Raw genomic sequence first — 25,552 nt, 5'->3', positions numbered from 1 at the left:
TTATGTTGGGTTTGTATACCTCATCACAGGTGTTTGAGCTGCTTCATGCTGACAGCATCCTGGTGATATCTTAAGCTGCTTGCCGGGGATCAGGATCTTTCTCCTTTTATCATGACACTAAAATATGGCACATTGCAAGTTCCTCCCTCCTTCTGTTTACTAGAAAACATCCTGCCATTTCCCCCTAACCATCCAAAAGACACTTGTATCAATTCTAGACTCAAGGCACATTCCTTTGCCTTGAAGTCTCCTAAAGTCCCAGTCCCACAGCTTGCATGACCTTGGAGATTTGGAAATAAGATTACACACTGAATTTTGAATTTCATAGTCATGGGCCCCAGATTTGCCTGAACTGTCCCTGTGTACTAGATAATTTTGTAAAGTGCTTTGAACATGCAAAGCTCTATATAAGTAATTTAAATATGACTATTTATTATTAATACAACATAGCATAGGCTATCTGAATTTGTAACTACTACCATAGTAACTGCAATATGTGGATATAGATTAGATTCTCTAATAGGTGACAAAAACTTGAAGCAAAAAGGAAAGTAGTCACTTCTATCTGGACCCTCATTCAAATTTAGAAGCAAGAATATGGTGATAAGATTCGTAGAAGAGTGACCAGAATATGTAAATACCAGTTAAAAATACCCAGAGGGCACCACAAACTTCCTTAATGGATAGAGGCGGTTATAGGAAAAAAATCACTGCCATGCCAAGAACTCGTTTTCAAAGCAAATATGGCGTTAAAGAAACTCTTCTGCGGACTAAAGCAAGCCCCAAGTGAAAGTGTTGCTTCTAAGAGGTGAGCGCTTTGAACGCCAAGTCAACACAAGTGCATGTTCAGCACCTCTTAGGGTTAGGCAGGGATATGGAATACTTGTTTCTGCCATCGCCCGTGAATTCTTCAACATAATTTAAAGAATTTAATTTGAGCATCGAGTACTACATTCAGGGTATTTTTGTAGGGATGAGAGTCAGTGCTCCACCTCAGACCAGAAGGCGGTTTGGTTATTGCAGCTTTAAGACACCTTTGTACATTTCCAGTCTTGGGCTGTTCTGGAGAGCGGACCCCAGCCTGACTGAGGCAGCCCTAAGGACCTGTCTAAATTAACAACGTCCTCCACAGGCTCAGAATCTCTGTAGCACTCTGGGCTGCAGCCTCATCCCTGACTTGCTTTCCACAAGCTTACATCCAGCAATTCCCTACTCCAAGATGTAAAGGGGATCCTTGGAGAACAGCCTTATGATTGTCGTCTGTGTCTGTACCAGGGGGATTCTCACCCAGATGGATATTAGGCTGTAAGGTCCCCTTTATACCCTGCTGGCCCTTTTGCCCACCATAAAAGGACTGGAGTGGGGATGAAGATCTCACACTACATTTCTAGCTCTTTAGCAAGAGTGGTATTTTATGGGGCTATGACTCTGTGTAGCAGGACTTTTGCAGAGAATTTAAGAACTAGCATGCTTCAGTCAATCTCGGGAGCTATTTATAATATATGTAAGAGTCTATTATGGATCCTTTGCAAATTGATGCCTAGAAGGAAGCAACAAAAAAACAACCCCTTTGAGACATGTAACCACTTAGTGAAGTACCTTAACATCTTCTAAAATAAACTGTATTGGAACCCACTGAATGTTCATGGGACAGAAGTTTATTTTTGCATTACTCTTGTCCTCTATAATATTTGTTTTAACCTGTTGGTAAACTTGCTTCTTTCTCCCAATCAGTTTTAGCAGCCAGTGTGACAGCAGCATAAATGTGCATTTATCCTTATCTTGAAATTCAGTTGCGACTTCACCATGTGTGAATTGCAGCTGTTTTACAGAGTATATCCCACATTCTCTGAGCGATTCACTGATCTGAAAATACTCCTTGAAGCTCCATAGACATTGTCTTAAACACTGAAAAATGAAAGCACAAATCTTGTGTCCTGGGACATGATGGAACATTTTGCAGTTTTAAGAAGTATCATTGTCTTTTTAGCCTATAACAAAGATCTAGACCAATAATGAAAGCCCTGAATCTAATGCTGAAAATTATACTGATCTTGAATTTTATTAGGTTTTATAGAGGAAAGCTGAACCATTTTTCTCATTGTAGCCTTTTGAGAGGTCCATATTTTCACCATAGATGAACTGAACTTTATGTAAAATTGTGTTTTAAATAGACATTTCTAAGCTAACTGCAGGCAGTGGCTACATTGCAGAAAAGGGGCTTGATTTGTGACATTGACACTGGACCCCCAGGACAACACAGCTTAGTATCAGATGTAGTAAACCAATTTACATTGTGTTAAATCTAAGTTGGCAATCATAATGAGTAAATATTTTGCTTAACTATTAAACAACAAAATTCCTCCTTCTCATTGGTAAATTGGTATTGATGATGGCTTATTGATCCCAATTTTAATACTGCTAGTGTCACAGATGATGTCATTTTTTAGCAGTATGGCCCCTGGCAGCACAAGCTTCAGAAATGCTCATTGTAATAAAACATTCGTTTCAAGTACTCTAAACCACCTGGATAGGGTAGGAGATCCTTCTAGGCACCTAGCTACTATGAAGATGGACACCTTAGAAATGCCTAACAAGGATAGAACTGCCAGGATGCTACAGTGAAGAAAAAGCTTTTAGTTCTCATTTCAGACTGTTCAGTTATAACCACATGGTATATTTTTAAACTTTGTTGTTATTAAGAATACTGTATAGGAGTCTTCCAACAATGTGGGTAACAATAAAATATTTATTGCTGTGTAACGTCAAAGAGTTAGTAGCATGTACAGTATTGCACGGTAGGGAGAAAAGAAGTTACAACTCTCTAGTCATTGCATCCAAAATTAAAATTCAAGACTCAAAGACCAAAAAGAGAAAAATCAGCATAAGTTACTAGCAAATCATAAAAAATATAACTGCATAAAACTTTTTAAGCATATGTGCAATAATCAGGGATATTTCAAATTTCAACATTCTTTTTGCCTATCCTCTGTTAAAGGAGGTTAAGCCAAGGGTTGGGGGGGGGGGGGGAGGGGGGGAGGAGTGAATGGAGGGAGAGTAGCTATTACTTACACCATGACTCCAGAAAATTTTACCAAAAATTAATTTAAAAAAATTCTCTGTGCTACATGAGAATTTTGTCGTCATGTTGGTAGACTACCAATCCTACCATAATAGTCGTATGGATTTTCATATAAATTAAGTCAAATACACAACTTTATGCTAGTTACAATTCTGCAAGCTCTATAACACAGCTCACTGACAATTTAATCTGGCACTTCTTCATTAACCATACTGTTTCCATGAAAATCTATGCATTTAATTGTGTCAAAAGTTTGGGGCTTCCCCGAAAGTTTTCAAATGCACTGCTGTCAGGCCTATGGCACATAGAAGACCTTTATTAAAGTGGCAATGTACTTAAGAAAAAACATAGATAAGAACGCTTTTTTTGTGGCAAAGTCTCTTTTAGTTCAGGTGCTAAGTAGTAGTGAAGTTTGTTCAGACTTGCTATTGCTCTGTCTTTAACACATGGTTTGTGTCTCCTTTTAGGATTGGTGGAGCTGTTCCAACAGTGTTCTCATATTTTTCTGAAGTTCTTGCTCGAGAGAAGCGTGGTGAACACTTAAGTTGGCTGTGCATGTTTTGGATGATTGGAGGCATCTATGCTTCTGCCATGGCTTGGGCAATAATTCCTCACTATGGTAAGAAACAAGTCTTTTCCACATGTGTATTACTTCTATCATGCATAATCAGTAAACCACTTTACAATCAGAAAAAGAGCGTACTCTGAGTTTGTATTCAAAATATTGACCTACTTACTATAAAGGGCTAATTGATTGTTTTTAGGCAAGTGGACACATTATATCAGGCCATAAATTACAAAATATTGAAACATGCAAAAATCAGCCATTGCTCATTCTTCAGCCAATTGTCCCTGAATCTCATGAGACTGGAACTTAATACACTGGAATCTCTTGAGTAACTTAATTGATGTTATCACCAAAACTGAAGAAATGTATTTGCAGTAAACAGATATTATAATAACTTGCATCATACAGAAAAAGTTTGAAAACCATGGTGTCATATTTGTGCCATTGCTGCTGAAATAGGTTGAAGGGAAAAGTTATCCCCTTTGTTTAAAAAAAAAAAAAGAGTAAGGCATTAGATCATAAAATCTTCAGAAAGGAGAGCAAGAAAGGTGGTTCTTGTTCATGTTTGTAACTCCAGCCCAGAAGACAGTGCTGCAGGGGCCGGTTGGCCATTAGTTATTCTTGTACTTCAGAAATGTAGAAATAGAATGGACAGCAATATAATGTAACAACTTTTAGACTGAATAAGATACAAAACGTCCAGCTGATTCAAGTTATACAGTGCACACCAATATAATGAAAGAGCTCCTGAAAGTCATAGCACAGTGAAAAGGTAACCTTGAGGTACAGTTTTGATTCCTGGGCACTTGGGCCTGACTCTAAGGTGTTGACTACTCACGGACTTCAATGGGCATGGAGGTTGCTCACCGCCCTTTAAAAATAAGCTCTTGTGGACAGGCAGGATGTAGAAACGTTGCTCATTGCTCCTTTCCAAACAATTAAAGGACTGCCATGAGATGCAATGGAAATCCTATCCAATTTTCTTCAGCCAGAACAATGGTGACGACAAGAGTTGGAGTGTAAAGGGAAGAAAATGGGGGATTCTTGAGGCTTTCATAAAGGTGATGAGGACAGGTAGTGCGAAGGAAAAGGAGGAATGGGTCATAACTATACAGACTAAATCTGCTTCATCAGGTAGCAAACAATCTTGAATTAAAATTAATCAGAGAATCTCAGAGAAAAGCTGAATCTGAGTTCCTGACCTGGCCTCTGGGTCCTTGAGTTGCCAAAACTCAAAAACACTTACTGGCAAGAGTATGTGAATTGATTTTACTTTTCATTTAGTAAAGAGCTCTGGTTGCCAAGTAACTTTTTGTTCTAGTATACATTATTCTTTCAGGTTTCAGAGTAACAGCCGTGTTAGTCTGTATTTGCAAAAAGAAAAGGAGTACTTGTGGCACCTTAGAGACTAACCAATTTATTTGAGCATAAGCTTTCGTGAGCTACAGCTCACTTCATCGGATGCATCTCAAATATTTGAGCTTATGCTCAAATAAATTGGTTAGTCGCTAAGGTGCCACAAGTACTCCTTTTCTTTTTGCAAATATAGACTAACACGGCTGCTACTCTGAAACCTCTCATTTCAAAATGGCACCCAAGGAGGCAGTAAAGGGGGGGGAAAAAAAAACAAGGAAAGAGAAGTGCTTTGTGTTTCAAGATTTCCTCCCTTTTTATTTGAAGCAAGTTTGATAAATTAATTTCTTAATGATTTACCCTTTTGACATTGGTTTGCGTCAAACAGACCACATTTATTGTATTTTCTCATTTATAAATTCTGCATTTCTCCCAGAAGTGGTCCAAAATCTTTAGTTGTCCCCCAAAATACTTTTCAGTCATCCTCCACATTATATCTTCACCTACCAGGAAGCAAATCAGAATTTTAAATAGCCCAATCCACCCACTTCAGTGATCTATTCATTTAGATTGGAGGCATTTCTCTGCTCTTTGCTTTTCATGTGAACCTTGTCTAAACTAAGAAGGGTTTGTTGGCATAATTACAATGGTACAGCTATACTGGCAAACCCTCCTAGTGAGCTTATATCAGCAAAAGAGTTTCCTAGCTTCCTGAACAAAATAAGCTATAACAGCAAACAAACTTTTTTGCCAGTATAACTGTGTCCACCCTACGGCATTTGCCAGCAGAGTAACATCTATTTGGCTTGTGCTTTTTTTTTTTTTTTTCCACACTCCCAATCGACATGGCTAGGCCAGCAAAAATTAAGTGTAGACTAGACCACAGTGTGTGCACGAGGCCTGATTGTTCCCGTATACCAATGTCAATCAGAAGTAATTCCATGGAAATGAATGAAGTTGCACTTTTTTAAAATCAGAGTAACTCCATTGACTTCAGTGGAACTATTCCTGATTCACACTAGTGGAAGCGAGAGGAGGATCAAACCTAATAGGTGTTAGCTCATTTAAAAATGTATTAGCTGGCAGGCATGGTAGATACTTGTATTACAGGATTAAAGAGAGGGTAACTAGAAGGAGAGGGTAGAATCTTTTTTTCTTAGGAGTGTACGCCTTTCATAAGTACACACTCTTATATAAGGCACTTCTGAAAAAAGGGGAGATCCTCAGCTGCTGTGAGTCAGCATAACTTCATTGCTGTCGGTGGACAAATGCCAGTTTACACCAGCTGAGCATCTAGCCCTCGCTTTTTGTCAGGAGAGAAGGAAAATGACATGGCATATATGCAGTAACTTGTCTCTTTTTCTGTTCAAGCAGCATGATCATTCCTGGGGGTTGAGTAGGGGGGCTACCAAAAGGCTAAAGTAGAACAAGTTAACAGTGCTTTGGCGCCAACCTCTCATTGTTAATACAACAAACAGTGTGATAATAGGGTAAAATCGAAGCAAAACTTTCATTAATACAAAGATCATAAAGTGGCACTGATGTAATATTTCAGGCCCCCTCTGTTGAAAGATCACTGCTTCAGGTCCCTCATAATCTCCACTGTAAGTGTTAGTGCCTCTGTTGCAGGGCTTTGTTAATTTATAATTGTTGTCCTTTGTGTGAAAACTGCAAATGAGTGTGGACCTGCTTAGGGCCCCTGAAAGAGGAGTTCATGTCACAGAGCTTCTATTAGAAGTGGAAACATCTGTGAAGAGATGTTCACAATTACTGCCCATGAACAAGGTCAGCATGGGTTACTGTGGAGACACTGACTTACACTGTCATTAGGCTAGGTTTTATAGGAAGGCTAATGAGCCATTTTGTACACCATTTTGAAAGTGCAACTTCCAGTTCTGCATAATATTTGAAGGTAAATATCTTTAATGAATGTCAAAAGGCAGTAAACATTTGGCATCATGTTTGGTTTTCACATAATGCACTGTCTTAAGTCTGAAAAAATGCTTTTCTGTTTCCATTGCAGATTTAAATGTATTATCCTTTTGATTACTCCCAAATGTCTCCTTCAGTATAATGTCAAATGACTCTGCAACTGGGGGCTAAGAAACTAAGAGGAGTCATCCCAAGCTATTGTAATCATTTTGCCCTCTCCGACAAAAAAAAACCTTGTAAAATGACCAACTTGGCAGAGGTACAAAGATGTATATTCCCAACCATGTACAGTGTTTGTTAAAAAAGATGAGCAGAGAGAGATCGGGGTTTCATTGCAAATCTCATCTGTTGGGTTTCAGTTTTTGTAAAAACAAAAATCAGAAGCAGTTTGAATCTGGGCTCCAATTTAATCAAACAATCAAAGTTTGAGGGAGAGTTTTGGCTCATCTCTAATTGTATTGTATCCAGACTTGTATTGGCCTGCAGAACTAAAGGAAATTTCCCAGTCAACCCCAGGACATGAGACACCCCACAACTCCTCTAAACAATAGCAAATTAAGTCCTGATCTCATTCAGTTGTAGCTCTTAATTTTGGCTGGCAAGTAGCCCAACAGAAATTAGATCGACAGATCCATCCAGGGAAGGAGCATATTGATGGACAAGGGTTTGGCCAGCAGTACAGCTGGTGGGGATCCAAGTGGGAGTAAGGGCTGCTCCTGGCTGCTGTCTGTTTTCTTTGTTAAATTTGGCATGCTACCATATTATGCATTATGAAGCATGATTTAAGGCAGCCCATGATGCATAGGATGTGTCACAGGGTGGAGTACCAGGGCCTGTAAAGCTCTGGCCTGTGCCTGAGTCAGGTGACAAGGATCACACGAGAGTAGTCTGGAGGCAGTGCCTCCCATAAGATGGACTGCCCGCTAACGCAGTGGAGGAGAGAACACTGCAGGGAGTCGGAAGGATTCCCTGCAGTAGAGCTAGGCTGGTGGCAATCTGGGAAGCATGCCAGGATTTAGGTGTGAGAGGCTTTCCCTTATGGGCTAAGGAGAAGGGTCTAGGAGAGCCAGGAAGCCCTCTGATGGTGGCCTAATACAGGTGTCAAAAAGATGTGGGGCACGAAGCTTTGGAAAGAGGGCCAAATGGACTCTAAGCCCAGGGAAGGGCTCAAGGTACTGTGTTGTGTTCCAGGAAGAGCCCAACAGATAGTAGCTGGAAAAGGACTGCAGTTTTGTTCAGCTGAGCCCAATGCTGCAAAACAGACAGAAACTGTGTGTTAAAGGGAACTTGTGAAAAATCACCTGGGCCTGCGTTGGCCAAAGGAACTATTTATGATGTGGAACCAAAATGGCTTTGTACAGCAGTCTCCAAGCGTGGGAATCCTAATTAAGACTCCAACATCGATTGGAGAGTTGAAGGGAAAACTGAGGTGCAAACACTTGACTCAGTGGGGTATGTAGTACAGGGGGTAAAGACAAGGCACAGCAAACAACAGAAAGATAGTAACGCTAACAGACCCTGGTCATCAGCGGGCATGATTGAACCGGGGACCTCTGGAGCTTAGTACATGGGCTGCTACTTCATGAGCTAAAAGCCAACACCCAGAAGGTGTGTGGGTTACATAAGCACACAGGCAGGCTGTGTGTGGAGGCAGCTGGGCCCGCAGAGAATCACAGGATAAACAGGTAGCAACGGCACTTTCAAACCATTTACATGAGGGGGAAAGCTATTGTCCCCATCCTAGTCTCTTAGAACCCAGACGGGGTCATGCTGGTACATAGACACAGAAGGACCCTCTTGTCTGGAGGTATTTGCCTCCAGAATCTACTCCTGGGGGAATTCTGTGCCACTGCACATGTGCAGAATTTATGCCCGCACTGATTTCTTTGCTTCCCTGCAGAAAAATGACTTTCTGATGGAGAAGCAAAGGGAAGCCACAAGAGTAGTCATGTGACCCTCCCCAGCAGTATGTTTCAGGTGCCCAGGGCAGCCGGCAGAGAGGTAAATCACTGTGGGGCAGGAAGCGGTACTGGGGAAGACCTGGCTGGTGGCTCCTACCCTGCACCGGGCTCAGCTGCTAGTCCCGGCTGGGCTGGGGAGGATGGGACATCCTGCACAGCATTCAGGGCTGGGTCAGATCCACCAGCAGATTTCTCCCCCAGCTGTAGGATACACTGCAATTCCCTCCGCTTCCTGCATCCATCGCTCCTCATCTGCAGGGGAAGGGATCCCTGTACAGGGAGCTGCTCCCTCATCCGCCCAAACCCCATGCATCCAGACACCCTCATACCCAGATCCTCCTGCCGAGCCTCACCCACCCGCACTCAGAACCCCCCCGATAAGTCCCACTCCTCCTGAGCCTGGACTACCCTGACTAACCACCCGCACCTGGATCCCCAGCCCACTGAGCCCCAACCAGTTGCACCTGGATCCCTACCTCACTTAGTCTCATTCCCCCAGCATGAGGACCCTCCAATGAGCCTCCCACACTCAGACCCCCCTGCCGAGCTCTATCCCGCCACACCCAGACTCCCCATTCCCCCCACTAAGCCCCAGTCTCCTTCACCTGGATCTTACTGCAGAGTCTCTGTTGCACGGAGAACCCCCAACAAGCCCCTGTGCATCCAGATCCCCCCCATACCTGGATCCCACACTGAGCCGCCCGCACCCAGATTGCCCCACACAGAACCCTCTCAACCCACACCTGGATCTCCCCACACGAAGCCCCTCCACACTTGGATCCTGCCTTGCTGAGTCTCCCTGCCCACACCTGGTGCACCTGGCACAAAGGAGCAGGGCCCTGGGGTGTTTCTGGGTCAGGCCTGGTCCTTGCGCTGTGTCAGGGGTGGGTGCAGCCTCACCGCTGAGTCCGTGTCCTGGAGTGGGGGCGTTGCACAGTGATCTCCCACCTCTGTGCAGCCAGTGGCCTGTGTTCCCCAATGCCAAGCTGGAGCCTCCACATTTATTTGACAAATAAAATTTGCAGAATTTTGCAGAATTTTAAAATAGTGTGTGAAGCGTTTTAATTTTTTTGGCACAGAATGCCCTCAGGAATAAGAGTCCCATAGTGACTGAATGCATTCTAATGCAGCTATGTATGTGCACCATCCCCCCTTGCAAGTACACCATTTTCCTCTTCTATATAGTCGGAAAATATAAATATTTATATAAATCCTCAAAACAAAATTTTATTCAGACTTCATACTGTTGCAGCAATTAACATGCCTAGGGCAGAAAAAATAGCCAAGAACTTGAGTAAAATCCATGCCGTATTGTCACCCTACCACCTAGATCAATACCTGGCATTCTGAACCCACAGGCCCAGTAGAAAGATTACTGACCCAAAGATCAGACAGCCAAACTCAGAATCCTTATACCAGGGGTCGGCAACCTTTCAGAAGTGGTGTGCCGAGTCTTTGTTTATTCACTCTAATATAAGGTTTTGCATGCCAGTAATACATTTTAACGTTTTTAGAAGCTCTCGCTCTATAAATCTATATTATATAACTAAACTATTGTTGTATGTAAAGTAAAGAAGGTTTTTAAAATGTTTAAGAAGCTTCATTTAAGATTAAATTAAAATGCAGATCTTATCAGTTTAGTGCAGTGGTTCTTAACCTGGGGTGCACGCACCCCCTGGGGGTGCAAGATGCCCTCTCTGGGGGTGCGAGACATGCGAGATTTTTTCAGAAGGTAAATCATCAAAAACACAAATTAAGCACAGGCACATAAGTACAACTACTTTGTTTCATCAAACCTATGTATTTATTAACATTATACATTTTTAACGATTACTGTAATATACAAAGTTTTTAAGTTTTCAAGTTTTTAAGCTAATTGTAGTGTAACTTTTTTTTTATAAGGGCTGCAGTGCGCGGGGCCCAGGCCAGAAGCAGAGCCCTGGGCTGGCTGCCGGTACCCCAAGCCGGCAGGAGGGCTGAGCAGGGCCGGAGGCCCAGACGCTGGCTTGCAGGGGGCCGGGCGGCTGGTATCCCAGCCCGGCAGCAGGCTGAGCGGGCTGATGGCCGGGACCCTGGCTGGCAAGGGGCCAGCGGCCGGAACCCCAGACCATCAGCGAGCTGAGCTGGGTGGCAGACAGAACCCCAGACCGGCAGCGGCTCACCCACTGCTGGTCTGGGGTTCTGCTGGCTCCTGCCAGCCGGGGTCCCGGCCCCCGACCCTGCTCAGCCCACTGCCAGCTGGGGGTTCCATTCACCCAGGCCGGCAGTGGGCTGAGTGGGGCCAGGAGCTTGGGACCCTAGCTGGCAAGGGGCCAGCAGCCGGAACCACAGACCAGCAGTGGGCTGAGCGGGGCCGGCAGACAGAACCCCAGACTGGCCACGGGCTGAGCAGTTCAGCCCGCTGCTGGTCTGAGGTTCCGTCCGCTGGCTCCTGACAGCCAGGGTCCCGTTCACCCAGGCAGGCAGCGGGCTGAGCGGGGTCGGTGGCTGGGACGCTGGCTGGCAGCAGCGTGCCAGTAAAAATTGGCATGCGTGCCGCAGGTTGCCAATCCCTGCCTTATACTAATAGATATGGTGTTTGAACCTGATGTCCATGTACCCTACACAGACTTATAGACTGATGAACTAACTAAAAGATTAACTAAAAGAAACAGTTTTGCTATTGGTGTTCCTTAAATGTGGATGGTTATTTCACCAAGCTTTGGTATGTAGCAATACTAAGGCAAAAGTAACACCAAGGTAAAAAAAAATCTTGCTGTATGTTTACAGTAACTGTTTAGAACACAGCATGGCACAAGACAGACAGCTAAAGGAGTGTGGGGCAGGAGACAGACGTAATTGGTTTGTGCCATTTAAATCTATGAGAAGGAAAGAATGGTGTTCGCCCTTCCTCCAGTATAACACATCAGATTGTTGGTTAATTTCCCCAGATCCATTCTCCCAAGAGAAAAGGAGCTTCTCCAGTATTCATGCTTACAATTGTATGAGTCTTTTTTTAAACAAGCAGCATGTCAGACTTTGCAGGTAGGATGCCTGATTCACATACGGTCAGGGTTATGGAGATACACTGACTCTTGCTAAGGTTCTCTTTTTCACTAATGCATAAACAATGTATTGTAACAAATGTCATTTTAATTTTCTGCTGTAATGGTGATCAGTATAATTATGAAAAATAGGCTTAAAAATGTATGCACATCTTTTTATTGCGGGAAGCTGCTCTCATTTCCGCATTAATAGTTGTATATTTCTTTCTATCTTGATTGACTTGTATTCAATCTTGTCCTCAACACTCGAAGCATCTTCTTTTTCTGGCACCATCTCAGTCTCAGATGACATTATCTGTGGTTAGGTTTTTGGGATCCTTCAGTATCCTTGCTATGCTACTGCTACATTCCTTAGACACAATCCTCCCAAATATCAGTTTCCTATTTCCTTTGTCTGTTTGTTTGTTTTTTAATCTCCCCTCACCACTAAGAATGAATCTAGCCTAGTAGTAAAGCAACGTAGGAAGTGCAAAGATCACCCATTTGCAGAAGTGGGACTAGAACTCAAAAGTTTTACTCTGCAGACCACTCTGTTCACTCATGCAGATCATACCACTTCTACTCCAGGAAGAGAAGCAGGCTCCTAGATCATATCCAGCAACTGTGCCTAGGCGGCTGTCTTGTTTCTGATTAGATTATGATCATTTATTTCTTTGCTGTCTCCTTGGTTTCCTTGATTGCAGTTGTTCAGTGCTTGTATCTATCAATCTGCCTCTGAGTTCATGTAAGAGTCAAAGGTATTAAGGGGAAGGCATTGAGGTGTTGCTGCCTATGTCATGCACTTTAGTTCTAAATAATTAGCTGCGAGAAACATTGCACAGGTTTTTTTTTAAAAAAAACACCCCTCTAAATATCATTTTAAAGGTTTTGATCAAGAAAATTATTGAAAAAATTACAAGGGCATTCCACATATTAAAAGAAACAAATATATAACACATACACACAATTAATCAGCCATCCCCCCCCCCCATACTTGGATTAATTAATATCAATTAGATGAAGAAACTAAAAGCTTATATTATGGAACAACAAAAATCTGATTCAAAACTTCATTTTGTACCAGTCACATCCCAATTAAATTAAATCTGGTAATTTCACACGAGGACTCGAAATGACTGTAACTAAGCTCATAAAATGGTAAGTAAACAAAACCATATTTTTAATATCATAATTTTAATAATGAGGAAAAAATTCAATAAGGAACAAAGACAAATAACTGTTTATATCAATCAGATTCAATTAGACTAGACTAGATTAAGTAGTAAAAGAATGCAAAAGAGTATCTATTAAAGCTGTAGGAAAAAAAATATAAATTTCAGCTTCCATACTATGAGAGTTAAAGCTCGGATCACCTCCTGTCATGGAAATTCTTGTGGAAAATGGCAAGGGAGGAAAAAATCCACAAGGATTTCTCCAAAATTATTGTCTGAGCTATACAATGGATCTAGCGGAATGCATGTTGTTGGGGCAGTGTGTGGGTGTTGTTGGGGCAGTGTGTGGGTGCAAGGGTGTTTCCCAGACAGATTATTTTACAGGATCTAGCCCTGTGGTTGTACAGTGCCTCACACAATGGAGTCCTGATCCTGACTGGAGCTTTTAGGCACTATTGTAATAATAACGGGATGTGCAGTGAGCAGGATTTTCCACCTTGAAAATGAGTGGCATTCCAGGGCCCACTTGCTCCTTGCAAGCACAGCACTAATTGCTTGCTCTGGGCAGCTGCCCCAGAAACCCACCTTAAAGATATCTTCCCAACCGTCTCATTGATTCCAGGAAGAGGGGCTGGTGACCGTCACCCCATCCACCACTTCCTAGAGGCCAGGGGAGAACTGTGTGCAGAGAACTCCCTCCATGCACAGATCTCCCTTGAACGATCCGAGCCAAAGTCACTATTGCTTTTTATTCCAATTAAATTAGACTAGATTATTCAATAAGAAAGCCTATAAAATTAGTCCCTTAATTATATAGCATTAAGTAAATAGAAACATATTACTTTCAAACAGTGGTGTTTGTACTGAAACCCAGATTTAAGTCTAAACAGTTCTATTCAGATTCTGCTAAAATCCTATTGTATAATGGATCTTCAGTTGTGCTATTCCGCTTTCATAAGTAGATCCTTTTTTCCATAATTTGTGTACCTATCACTTGTGGTGTTCAAGAACAGATGTTTAAGCATCCTTGACAAGACATTTTGGAGGGAAGAAAACTGATTCAACAAATCTTCTAGGCAAAAAGTGTTTCTGCTCACATTAGATTTTTTTTTTCTTCTAGGTGGGATAGGTCTTGAGTAACTAGGAAAGTATTAACTTGTTTGCTATTGAGTAGATCTTTCCACTGGATCTTCAAACCACTGAAAAGTCTTTCTCATGGGCTAATAAGGACTCAGAAATTACAATGAGAGTTCTACTCAAGTAATTAAAATTAGCTCAAATGAAAGATGATGAAATTTTGTTGGATGTCTAAAAATATTTAGAGATTTTTAGCGCAAAGTCAAATTTATCCAGAGATATAGAATTTAAAAATACAGAGATGTAAGTGTCCAAATTATGGACCCCCCAAGCCTATGGATATTAAAGTGTTTGTCTTAGAAAGATTTTGTAAAACTTCCATTCACTGATGGAGGCAATGAGTTATCCTGTTAGTGACTTTGTACTGTCTTTCTTTGTTTGCATTTGGAGTTATATTTGCTTTTACTTTTTTTTTTAAAGGAATCTTTCTACTTTTCTCCTACCAGTAAACTGCAAACTCTGACCTCAGTTCTGCATCAGGATCTGCTAACATGGGCGTCTGCACCCATTCAGAGTCCCACTGACATCAGGGATAAGCATAGGGATCTATGAATGGATCCTGGTACAGAATCAGGCCTTTATGTGTAACTGTCCAGTTGTGAATTCAACTGGTAAAATCAGTTTCTCCGTGGCTCGATAGTGCACTGTAAAGTTATTTCTCACTCAGTAAAGCAGATCTATTAGCCTTAAGTGTTGGCTAAAGGTGACTGTGACCAGGAATAGAAGAGATCTTCTTGTTACACTTTTCCCCTTAGGTGTCAATAGAGTTGTCTCCGTAGCAGTTTTTTCCATTGTCATATTCTCTTTGTTCTTTTGTCTTCTTTGGAGCTATCATACAAGAAAAGGCAAATACAAATTTAAAAGCAAAAGAAAGACCCTTTCTTTCATGGAACTACTGTGTAATATATAATCTTAAAAAGTGGAGATGGGGGCACGGCCAATTACATTAAAAAGTACTCAAGGAGAACTAAGCTGTTGGGATCACTGCTCTCTAAAACAATATAGCAGCAATGGGAGTAGCAAAGTTTTAAATGCCTCTGCCCCTCTGTGTTCTCTTGCTGGAGTACAGATGACTGGGTACTCCATGCACACAGAACTGGTAAAAGCACAGATGAGTTTTAAACCCTCTCTTCTGGTGTCCTTTGGCATGAGTGAAGCTGGAGGTAAGGGGAGGCCCTGAGTAATAGTAAAAGCATAAAGTTTTTAAATCCTTCCTCAATGTATACTTCTCATGGGGGCAGTAGGGGCTGGATGGCACTAAGTAATATTTTAATCTCTTTCTTCTCAAATTCTTCCCACGGGTGGGAGTGGATATCAGGGGTACTGAATGGCAGTGGGAACAGAGGGATTTGCACGGCTCTTTGGAGATCTGTGTCCCAAGATCACTATCATGAAAGGGGTCTCTCTCCTTTTCTCGTAAATGGTAAGTGCACTGTATTTTAGCTAATATGATAGCAAAGGTATTTTGTTCTGGTTTTAGAAATCTATTTCTACAGCAATTAAATGGTTAATGCATGGTTTTGTTATTAAGGTCAGGAAACTGGTTTTATCCTGCCTCTGCTACAGATTGGCTGTGTCCCCTTAAGCAAGTTATTTATGCCAAAACTTTTCAGAAGTAGTCACTAATTTTGGGTGTCTGGCATGGGACACCTGTTGACTTCAATGGGAGTTGTGAGTATTCAGGTCAGAGATGTGTCAGGATGGGCACCGAGCAATCAAAGCACTGAAAATGAGTTCCTACTTTTGAAAATGTGGTTCTTAACCTCTTTATGCCTCAGTTTCCCCATCTGTAAAATGGTATACTATTATTCACTATGTGAGAGCAAATTAATGTTTATAAAGCGTGTTAAGAACTTGCAGTGGAAGGTGCTGTACAAGTGCAAGGTATTATTTATTCATTAAAACCTATAAGCTTTGGAAGTGAAGTCTATGCTGGTCCTTCCCTACTCTGACTTTTACAGGTACTTCTGCTTTCAGTGCAGCTTAGAAATTCAGACACGTGCATTAGAGGTGCCTGTTTCATCAGCTGCTCCTAGTATTTCTTGAGGAGCTAGTTACCCAGGGAGCTATAAAATGTATTATAAATCATAGTTTCATTTTAGGCAAAATGGTGAGTTCTTCTTCCCCATCCCTCTGCTCAAGCCCCCAGAGTCAGATTTCAGTCTCTCTGCTGCAGTGCATCCAACCAATCAAAAGACAAGGATGTACTTACATGATTTGTAATAAAAGGAGACATGCTTGAATGGTTTCACACTGTGCTATCGCTGCAGTGACTGGACCTAAGAGATCTTGGCAAAAGCTACTGCTTACACGGGTCAGATTTCCCAGAACTATTTACTGCAGTTCCTATTATACCAACACCTGATTGGTTGCTTTAAGATGGAGCTACATAAGCAGTGGTCTGCTTTGTTGTTTAGTTCAAAAATGGAACACACTGGAGCGGGCTGTTTTCAGTGATAATAGCAATGCTAGACAGAAGTAGATCAATGGAGTTTGCTTTAATCTTTCTGCAGGAGGCAGAGTTCAAATAGAACTAGGGCTGTCAAACAACTAAATAATCACAATTAATCGTGAGATTAAAAAAAAGTTGCGATTAATCTGTTTTACTCCCACTGTTAAACTGTAATAGGATACAAGTACTGTACTGTAGTGCAAGCTCTTATCATGAAAGTACTACTTACACATTTTTTTTGTTACATAACTGCACTCAAAAACAAAACAATGAAAACGTTGGAGCTTACAAGTTGAACCATGAAGAGGCGTACCAATATTTAGCTTATCTGGCACTTAAATACCTTGCAATGCTGGCTACAACAGTGCCATGCGAATGCCTGTTCTCACTTTCAGGTGACACTGTAAATAAGAAGCAGGCAGCATTATCTCCCGTAAGTGTAAGCAAACTTGTTTGTCTTAGTGATTGGCTGAAGAAGTAGGACTGAGTGGACTTGTATGACGTGAATTGAAAAATACTTTTTCTTTTATTTATCTTTTTTACACTGCAGATATTTGTAATCAAAAATAATATTAAGTGAGCACTGTGCACTTTGTATTCTGTGTTGTAATTGAAATCAATATATTTGAAAATGTAGAAAAACTTCCAAAAATATTTATAATAAATTTAAATTGGTATTCTGTTATTGTTTAATGCTGTGATTAAAATTTCAATTAATTGTGACTTTTTCTTAATCTACTTAATTTGTTTTGCATTTATCGCATGCATGAGATTAATTGACAGCCCTAAATAGAAGAAAGGCACAAAGGAAACATAAGAGTTTATAAAATTTTTAAAGTACAAGGAAAGCATGAATCTCGAAGAAAATTAAAACGAGGAGAAAAATACAAAAAACCCTCACCACATTCATATAATTTTTAAACTGATACTGTTGTGGATGGTGCATTATAAATACCTTTTGATAGATTAGCCAGAAAATACAGTGGTATCATTAATGCACAGGTTATGAATGCCTAGATAATAAAGCCAGACCATTGCGATCATATAGTCTGAACTCCTACTGTGGTTTGAGTAAAAAATGCTTGTGAACCTTTGGTCCCCCACCCTTCCTTGCTCTTTTGAGTACAGCTTTAAGTAATACAGTGTGGCTGACAATATATTTTCTGGAAGAGAATTCTGTCGGGATTTTGCTTGCCTCACTGCATAGAAAAAAATCTCTTAGCTGTCAGGATAAAAAGGATTAAGTAAAATTGAAATGAGACAAAGAAACAAATCGCATTGTGAATGAAAAGTAAATGCAAGTTTTGAGAAAAGCATAATGTGAAGATTAAAAAAAAAAAGGGGGGACGGGACAAGTCCCAGATCTATTAGACTGTAAAACAGTCTCCCACAGGAATTGGCAAAACCCCCATAAATCTGAGACACTTAAAATCAGACAAGACAAAGTGTAGGGTTGGTAATTCCCAACTTGGCGTTTGAGGTGAGGGGAATGAGAACAGGGTAAAAAAGAGTGTCATTGTGGGTGGGGAAAGCTATAGCACCCTAAAGCCAGTTCTCACACATAGTGGAAACTAGCTGCTACATCTACAGTTAACGTAGTAAGTGGTCACTTGAAAACAAATCCAGCTTCTTCCCTGCTCTCAATGTGTCCCTTAATGTTGCTAATTGCAGGAGCAGCTCGCTGTAAAGAGCTGCAGGTTCAGCACTGACTTGCTGGCTCAGCTTCTTTTTTCTGCTCCCAAAGCATTTGGCTCAGCCTTGAATGGACACGCCCATTCCAGCAGCAATGGAGTCTTTGGGGAATAGGAGAATGGAGAGGAGAGGAAAAGTCGATGAAAAGAGGGTACAGAAAGGGTACATAGACAACAGAGAGAGAAATGAGAAGAGAGAGGACAACACGTGGTGTAGGGTTGCCAACTTTCTAATCACACAAAACCGAACACCCTAGCCCTAGCCCTACCCCTTCCCTGAGGCCCCGCCCCCCACTCACTACATTTCCCCCTCCCTCAGTGGCTTGCTGTCCCCCACCCTCACTCACTTTCACTGGGGTTGGGGTGCGGGAGGGCATGAGAGCTCTAAATGGGGGTGGGGCTCCAGGGTGGGGCCAGAAATGAGAGGTTCAGGGTGCGGGAGGGGGCTTTGGGCTGGGGCAGGGAGTTGGGATGTGGGAAGGGATGAGGGCTCCAGTTGTGGGTGCAAGCTCAGGGGTGGGGATGGGGATGAGAGGTTTGGGGTGCAGGAGGGGGTGCAGGGTGGGGCCGAGGGATTCAGAATTTGGGAGGGTGTTGGGGTGTGGGAGGGGGTATGGGCTCTGGGCTGGGGGTGCGGGCTCTGAGCTGGAGCCAGGGATGAGAGGTTTGGGGTGTAGGAGGGGGGTCCAGGCTGGGGGCTGCGGCCGAGGGATTCGGAGTGCGGGAAGGGGCTGCGGTTTTAGGCAGGGGGTTGGTGTGCAGGAGGGGTTGAGGGCTCTGGCGTGGGGCTGGAGATGAGGGGTTTGGGGTGCAGGAGGGGGCTCCAGGTTGGGGGGTGCCTCAGGGCTGGGGCAGGGGGTTGGGGCTTGGGGTTGGGGCATGGGCTTACCTTGGGCAGCTCCCAGTCAGCAGCACAGTGGGGGGGGGGCGCTAAGGCAGGCTCCTTGCCTGTCCTGGCACTGCGTTGTGCCTTGGAAGCGGTGAGCAGATCCAGCTCCTAGGCCGGGGGGTGGCAAGGAGGCTCTGTGCGCTGCCCTCGCTCATAGGCTCCACCCTACCAGCTCCCGTTGGCTGTGGTCCCGGCCAATGGGAGTGCAGAGCCAGTGCTTGGGGCTGGAGCAGCGTGTGGAACCCTGTGGCCCCCCCACCTAGGAGCCAGACTTTTGACCATTCCTGGGGTGCAGCGCGGAGCCAGGACAGGCAGGGACTAGCCTGCTTTAGACCTGCAGCACTGCCTTTTAACAGCCCAGTCTGCAGTCCTGACCAGAGCCACCAGGGTCCCTTTTTAACCCAGCATTCTGTTAAAAAACTGGACACCTGGCAACCCTAACGTGGTAGGAAAGAGGAGGGATGGCGGCAGCGTTTAAGGATATAGTGCCAGGAGACATGGGGAAGTACTCACCAGTCAAGAGCGGGCTCCAAGAAAAGAGGATGGTGACTGCTGCTGTAATAAATAATCCTGCACAGGCAAGGAGAGGACTTAGAACTCCTAATGGGTCTTTTCCTTTCCTAAATCAGATGAGTCTGTCATAACACAGTAAACAAACAAGGCTCCATGTGGCAAAATGGCTCCCAGCCAGGCCACTGCTCGCAGGTGTGTGTGGCATTTCAGGGGTTTTCCTCCACTATAGTTCTGCAGAACTGCCATCCAGGCCTGCTAGTGGTTCCCTTTGCCTTCTAACTTGGCCTGCTGGATGGGTCACAATTGAGACTCGCCCCTTTTAGGGTAATTCAGAGGCTAGTCTACAAGACAGGAAAAATCCAAAGTCTAGTAGCCTCTATGCCAGGCCCGCATCCCCTCCTGGGACTTGTCATTCTTGACCACCTTCAGTCCGGAAGCCTGCCCTCCTCCCTTTGGCCTGGGGGAGATGCAGGGGAACCCAGGCCTGCCTTTGGGTTCCAGCCCAGGGACCCTGTTTAGGTGGCCAAGGACAGTTCTATCAGTCCCCCTGCCACTTCCCTGGGCTGCTCCTGCCTTTCCCTCTTTGTCAGCATCTTCCCCAGATCTAGGAATGCTGCTACTCCTGCTTTGGAATTGTGGCTCCTTGCTGCTGCTTCCCAGCTGGCTACAGAGGAACTTCTGCTAAGCTGCCAACCATCCCCTGCAGTAGCTGGGCTGTATTCCAAACAGTCCTCCTGCTCTCCCCAGTTCTCCCCCTGATTCAGGCAGTCCCTTGAGTCACTCCCCTCAAAGCAGGAGTCCTGCAGCTCTCCTCCGTGGTGCTGGACTTGTAACCTGGGCCAGCTGTAGGGCCTCAGTTCACTGCTGCTTCAACTGGCTCCTTTCTCCCAATTAGTCCCCAGCTTCAGAAGATTCAGCAAGTCAGTCTCTTCTTACTGGAATCTCCCTGCTTATGAGGAGAGGTCTGTCCATTTCCCAGGGCTGAGACCTTTGGAACGGGACCTCTCCCTTTTAAGGCTCCTCCTCCAAGACTGGCTGGCATGCTTCAGAGGTGTGATGGGATGGGAGTGTGGGGGCTGCCTGAGCCCACAGCTGCTCTTTACCACTTCTTACCTGGTGCAGGATTTGTACACACTGTTACTCCTATTTGCCCCCAAACCTTTCCCCTCCCACTTCACTATAGAGGAGAGTGAAAACTCTGGAAATATCTTTTACTGGGGAAAGCGATGCAGGGTGCTTCCCTCTCTTCAGAGTAGCCTCTCCTCTCTATAAAAGATCTCTGCAAGAGATCCATTGGCCATACAGAAGAATGAGGCACGCTCGGGGGGAGAGGTGGGGAGGATCCACACTAAAAGAGGTATTTTGCCCCAGTAGTCCAGGGCCAGGTAGAGAATTCAATAACAACTCAGTGGAATTTATGGATTTTTCCCTCTATATACTTTTTTTCAGCAGGCGGAAACACATGGGCCCCAAATTTTAAAACAAAAAGCAACTTTATTATATTTCCTTCCTTCTGTATCTGCCTTTCTGGAAGTTATGTTTTAGTCAAACATTACTGGGCTTAATATGGGGTAACTGGGTGAAATTCTATGATCTGCGCTATACAGGACATCAGACTATATGATCTATAAGATCTCTTCTGACCTTAAAAGCTATGAATTTGTGGCTATTTTAGGTATGGGAAAATATTATTTTAGACTTAAATGACATTTTAACTTGGTTATGCTCGAATCTATATTTGCCATGAAACCTGTGTAATACAAAACAAATAGAATAAGACATAAAAGCATCTACTGTATAATGAAACATCTTTTGATCTATTTTCTATTCCACTAAAGGGCATAATGATCCCAAAGTGTTGACTTTTTGCTGACATTCAGTGCATTTCCATTAATTTTGTCTCCTGCAAGCTAATACTGCATTTTCTAAATCTCAGTCAATTACAGTGGGAACAAGGTAGTTTTAGTGACAGCTTGTGTGTCAACTTCTACTCATGAATTGTTTTTTGTTTTGGAAAATTGTGTCTAATTAGTTTATACTCAAGGTGTACACTTAAAAATATTATCTTTATCTTAGCAACAGCAAGAATGACAACACAGCAGAATATAGAAAGGATGCTTATGCAAATCAGGATAGGCAAGCAAAACAAATTCTTTTGTTTATCACTTTGCACTATTTTCTGTGCCCTGCTGCAGGGTTTTTTATGGTCATTTAAAAGTTTATAATCACAACTGTTAGAAGCTTAAATAGCTTTTAACACATCTACTTAATGAATAGTAAAGATGCTCATTAAGTGAGCTTCAGAAAGAACCTTCTCCTGTGGCTCTGGAAATTGATTGAAAAAGAGAAAAGGGATTTGTTTTCCCAGAGGTTAAGGAAAAGCTAAAAATGCAAGCCAGTAACAGAGCAGTGACTCCTTTTCTGTGTTTGTTCGAAAGACTCATTTTACACAGCGGGCCTGATTCTCAACTCATACTGATGTAAATAAGGAATATCTCAATTGAAATCGATAGAGCTGCACCAGGATCTGGCACAGGATCTTTTAGACGTGCCTGCTGCATCAGAGATTATAATATTTCCAAGCTGGAAGAAGGAGCAGGCATAATCTTTGCCTGTCGTTGCCAGTAATGAATAAAGTGAGATTAGTTTATTTGTTCTGTTGAGATTTGTTCCTGGATCTGCTTTTATTTTTTTAGAGACAAAAGACTTTTTTCCATAAAACAGAGAAATGATCAGTGCTGTGTGGTCTACCTACAGTAAATCGGAGAAAAGAGCAGCTGATATGTGCTAATGAACAGTCATTTAGATATCAGAGCTAGTTACCAGTCCTCCTGTATGAGAATACAGATGCGTACAAGTCTATGTCCATTTTGTTTAGAATAAAATACAAGTCTCTTAACCCATCCTTGTTTACCGTACTCTCAGGCTGATAAGAGCCAGCAGTTTCCCTTTCAGTTGCAATTTACTGTGACTTCCATAACAGATTTAGCCCACAGAGCTTTTGTACAACTGGAATCTCACTACTTCAATTTGTAATGCTTTTGCCTACAAAATAAAGTGAACAGAATTAATTACAGAATATGCACTTTATTTTTTTAGCAAACTTATTTCTCCTTCCCCTCAAAAAAAAAAAAAAAACATGTTATTTCTAGTAATCACACCTAGATACTGGGTAAATTACTTTACCGAAGCTTTTGTACTCAGGGACAGTATCTGAAGATGGTACTATGATCATATGCCCTTCTGTGTATATTCATTGCTACAGAAGGATATTGAGGATACGGGAGGGGAAATAGATATTACTTCCCTTCCCCCATGTGTTTTTCCTCTTCCACACCTCTTGTCTTCTTTTTCCTATCCGTCTGCTTTTCCTTCTATCTAATAAGAGTCTGGTTTAGCTAGCTAAAATTGAATATTTTGCAATACTGCTGCAATCCTGAAACCAAAAGGACAGCTAGAATCAATGCCCTAAGTAACCCAATGCTTTGCCAGGTCTCAAAGGTTATGTCTAAGTAACTAGACACCCACAGTTGGCCCGTGCCAGTCGACTCGGGCTCACAGGGCTCAGGCTTGGAGTGGTTTCATTGTTGGTATAGGGTTTTGGACTTGGACTGGAGCCCTGGTTCTAGGACCCTGTGGGGTGGGAGGGCTACACTGTAGTGAAATAGCCCCGCAGCCCAAGCCCCGCGAGCTTGAGCTGCATTTTCTGTCTTTGGTGTTGTCTTCTTTCCCCTTTTGTGTGCATTTGCCATGTCATCTAAGAAACAAAATTTAATTTTAACAACTGCAACAACAGCTTGAGTCTATCTCAACTAACTTTCTCTTTTTTCCCAAAAAACCCAGTTATTGCCATCTTTCATGTAATCTAAAAAGCTGTCAAACAGAAAGGTTTTCCTTAGAAAAGCTTTCTACAGCTAACCGTCCCCCCAAAAACCAACAAAAAACCACGCAGCAAGGGTTATAGTTAAAATAAAAGCTTTATTTAATACTTTACATTTTAAATGCTTTAACTGTTTTTCCTTCTTTTCAATAAAAGGTTAAAAAAATGTTTATGGTACTAACTAAGCTCAGGTCTTTGTATACCAAACCTTTTTTAAAATGGTTTAATGTTAAACAGTAACAGGGTCATGTTAACATCTTTAACTCTTTAAGCCCATATATTCCATCAAAATTAATACAACATTCCCAATATATAGGTTCATATTTCTCTGTTTTACAGAGTGCACTAGCAGGAAAGACCATGAAATGTGGACAGAGTGGCAGTATGAGAGTACAGAGAAGCTAGGACACTGCACAAAGTGCGGTGCTGTAAGTCCCCCATAAGGACTCTTTGCCGTCGCAAACTAAAAGGTTCCTACTTCACATTAACGTAGTCCTTTTTGAATTCACACCCCTGTAGTCTGAACTGCACAGCAGTGTACACGTGTCTTCGGACTTGTAAGACCTGTATTCTATTCTCAGCTGTACTACTGACCTGCTGTGTAAGACTAGGCAAGACACTTCATCTCACCTCTCTGTTTCCCCTTCTGTCCTATTTGTTTTGTAAGCTCTCTGGGGGCACTGATTGTGTTTTACTATATGTATGGGCCTCAATCTTGGTGCTACTATAACGCATAAAAACAACAATGATGAATACTAGTAGATGAGATCAGTATAGGGCTCTTAGATTGCTATTTTCAAAGGAATCTTTGAGTTCCAGTGGGCTTTAGGCACCTAACTTCCCTACAGTCCTTTGAAAATCCTAGATTCTGCTAGGGAAATTGTGAGGATTTTTGAAAAGAGAAAAAAGTATAATAATCTGTTTATATTACCATGTAGTATTTTCTTCCGGGGTACAACCTGGAACTGTGGGACTGCTGTGCCCCCTTAACTCTCCAGCCTGGGCTGTCTCACAAAGCTATGCCAGTGACAAATAGTGAACCCCTCCAGGCACTGTGATCACTCAGCTATCAGCATGTGGAGCCCCAAGCCCAGCTAAATTGCATGAAGCTCGCCAAGCCACTCATGGATTATACAGAGAGAGATATCAGCCAATCACCCCAGCCTTGCACCCCAGAAATACTCCGTTTTATACTGCTCAAGACTCCCTTGGACTGTGCAAGCTCATTAATTAGTTCGCCATTTTGACAAAAGGATAGTGGACGTGCAACAGCCCTTGTTAACCTGAGCTAAGATTCCCCAAGCACTTCAACCAAAAACACACTGTTTTAGGTAAAATATAAAACAGATATATTATCTACTGAAAGATAGATTTTAAGTGATTATAAGTGATAGACACAGAGATCAGAGTTGGTTACATAAGAAAAAAATAAGACTGCAGTCTAAATTCTAACTGTAACAGACTAAGCAAGATTTGAATCAAACAGCTTTTCTCACACTAATAGATGTTATAAGTAGCTCACAATTCTTAATACACAGGCTGTATTCCCTTTCAGCCGGGGACCAATCTCCCCAGTTCAAAGTCTTTGTTTTCTAGACGATCTTCCAGGTGTTGAGATGGGGGAGGAGAGAGGCCAAGTGGTGATGTCACTGTTCCTCTTTTATGCTTTCCTCCAGCTGCTAGAAAGATCCTTGCTATATCACATGAATTGGATAGTGCTCATTGCCTATGTGCCCTCTCTGAGGATTCCCCTTAATGAGCCATCAACACATGTCTGGCTGGTCCTGATGAAAATCTCTCTCAATAGGTGCTCCTTTGTTGCCACTGAAAGGCTGGCTGTGGGTATCTTCCAACTTCACAACATATTTCAGTAACACACACATAGCAATACTTCATAAC

General features: G+C 42.6%; 1 protein-coding gene across 1 annotated transcript in view; it reads left to right on the top strand.

Moving 5' to 3' along the window:
• Positions 1 to 25,552, top strand: part of SV2C (synaptic vesicle glycoprotein 2C) — a 168,423-nt gene that overhangs the window by 71,836 nt on the left and 71,035 nt on the right. Inside the window, exon 3 of the mRNA XM_077816311.1 lies at positions 3,550 to 3,701. Coding sequence (XP_077672437.1) covers positions 3,550 to 3,701 — 152 coding nt within the window. The remainder of the gene's footprint in view (positions 1 to 3,549; positions 3,702 to 25,552) is intronic.

The sequence above is a fragment of the Eretmochelys imbricata genome, chromosome 5 (genome assembly GCF_965152235.1).
Source record: "Eretmochelys imbricata isolate rEreImb1 chromosome 5, rEreImb1.hap1, whole genome shotgun sequence".
Classification (NCBI taxonomy): Eukaryota; Metazoa; Chordata; order Testudines; family Cheloniidae; genus Eretmochelys; species Eretmochelys imbricata.
This window is presented reverse-complemented; position numbering and strand designations above follow the sequence as displayed.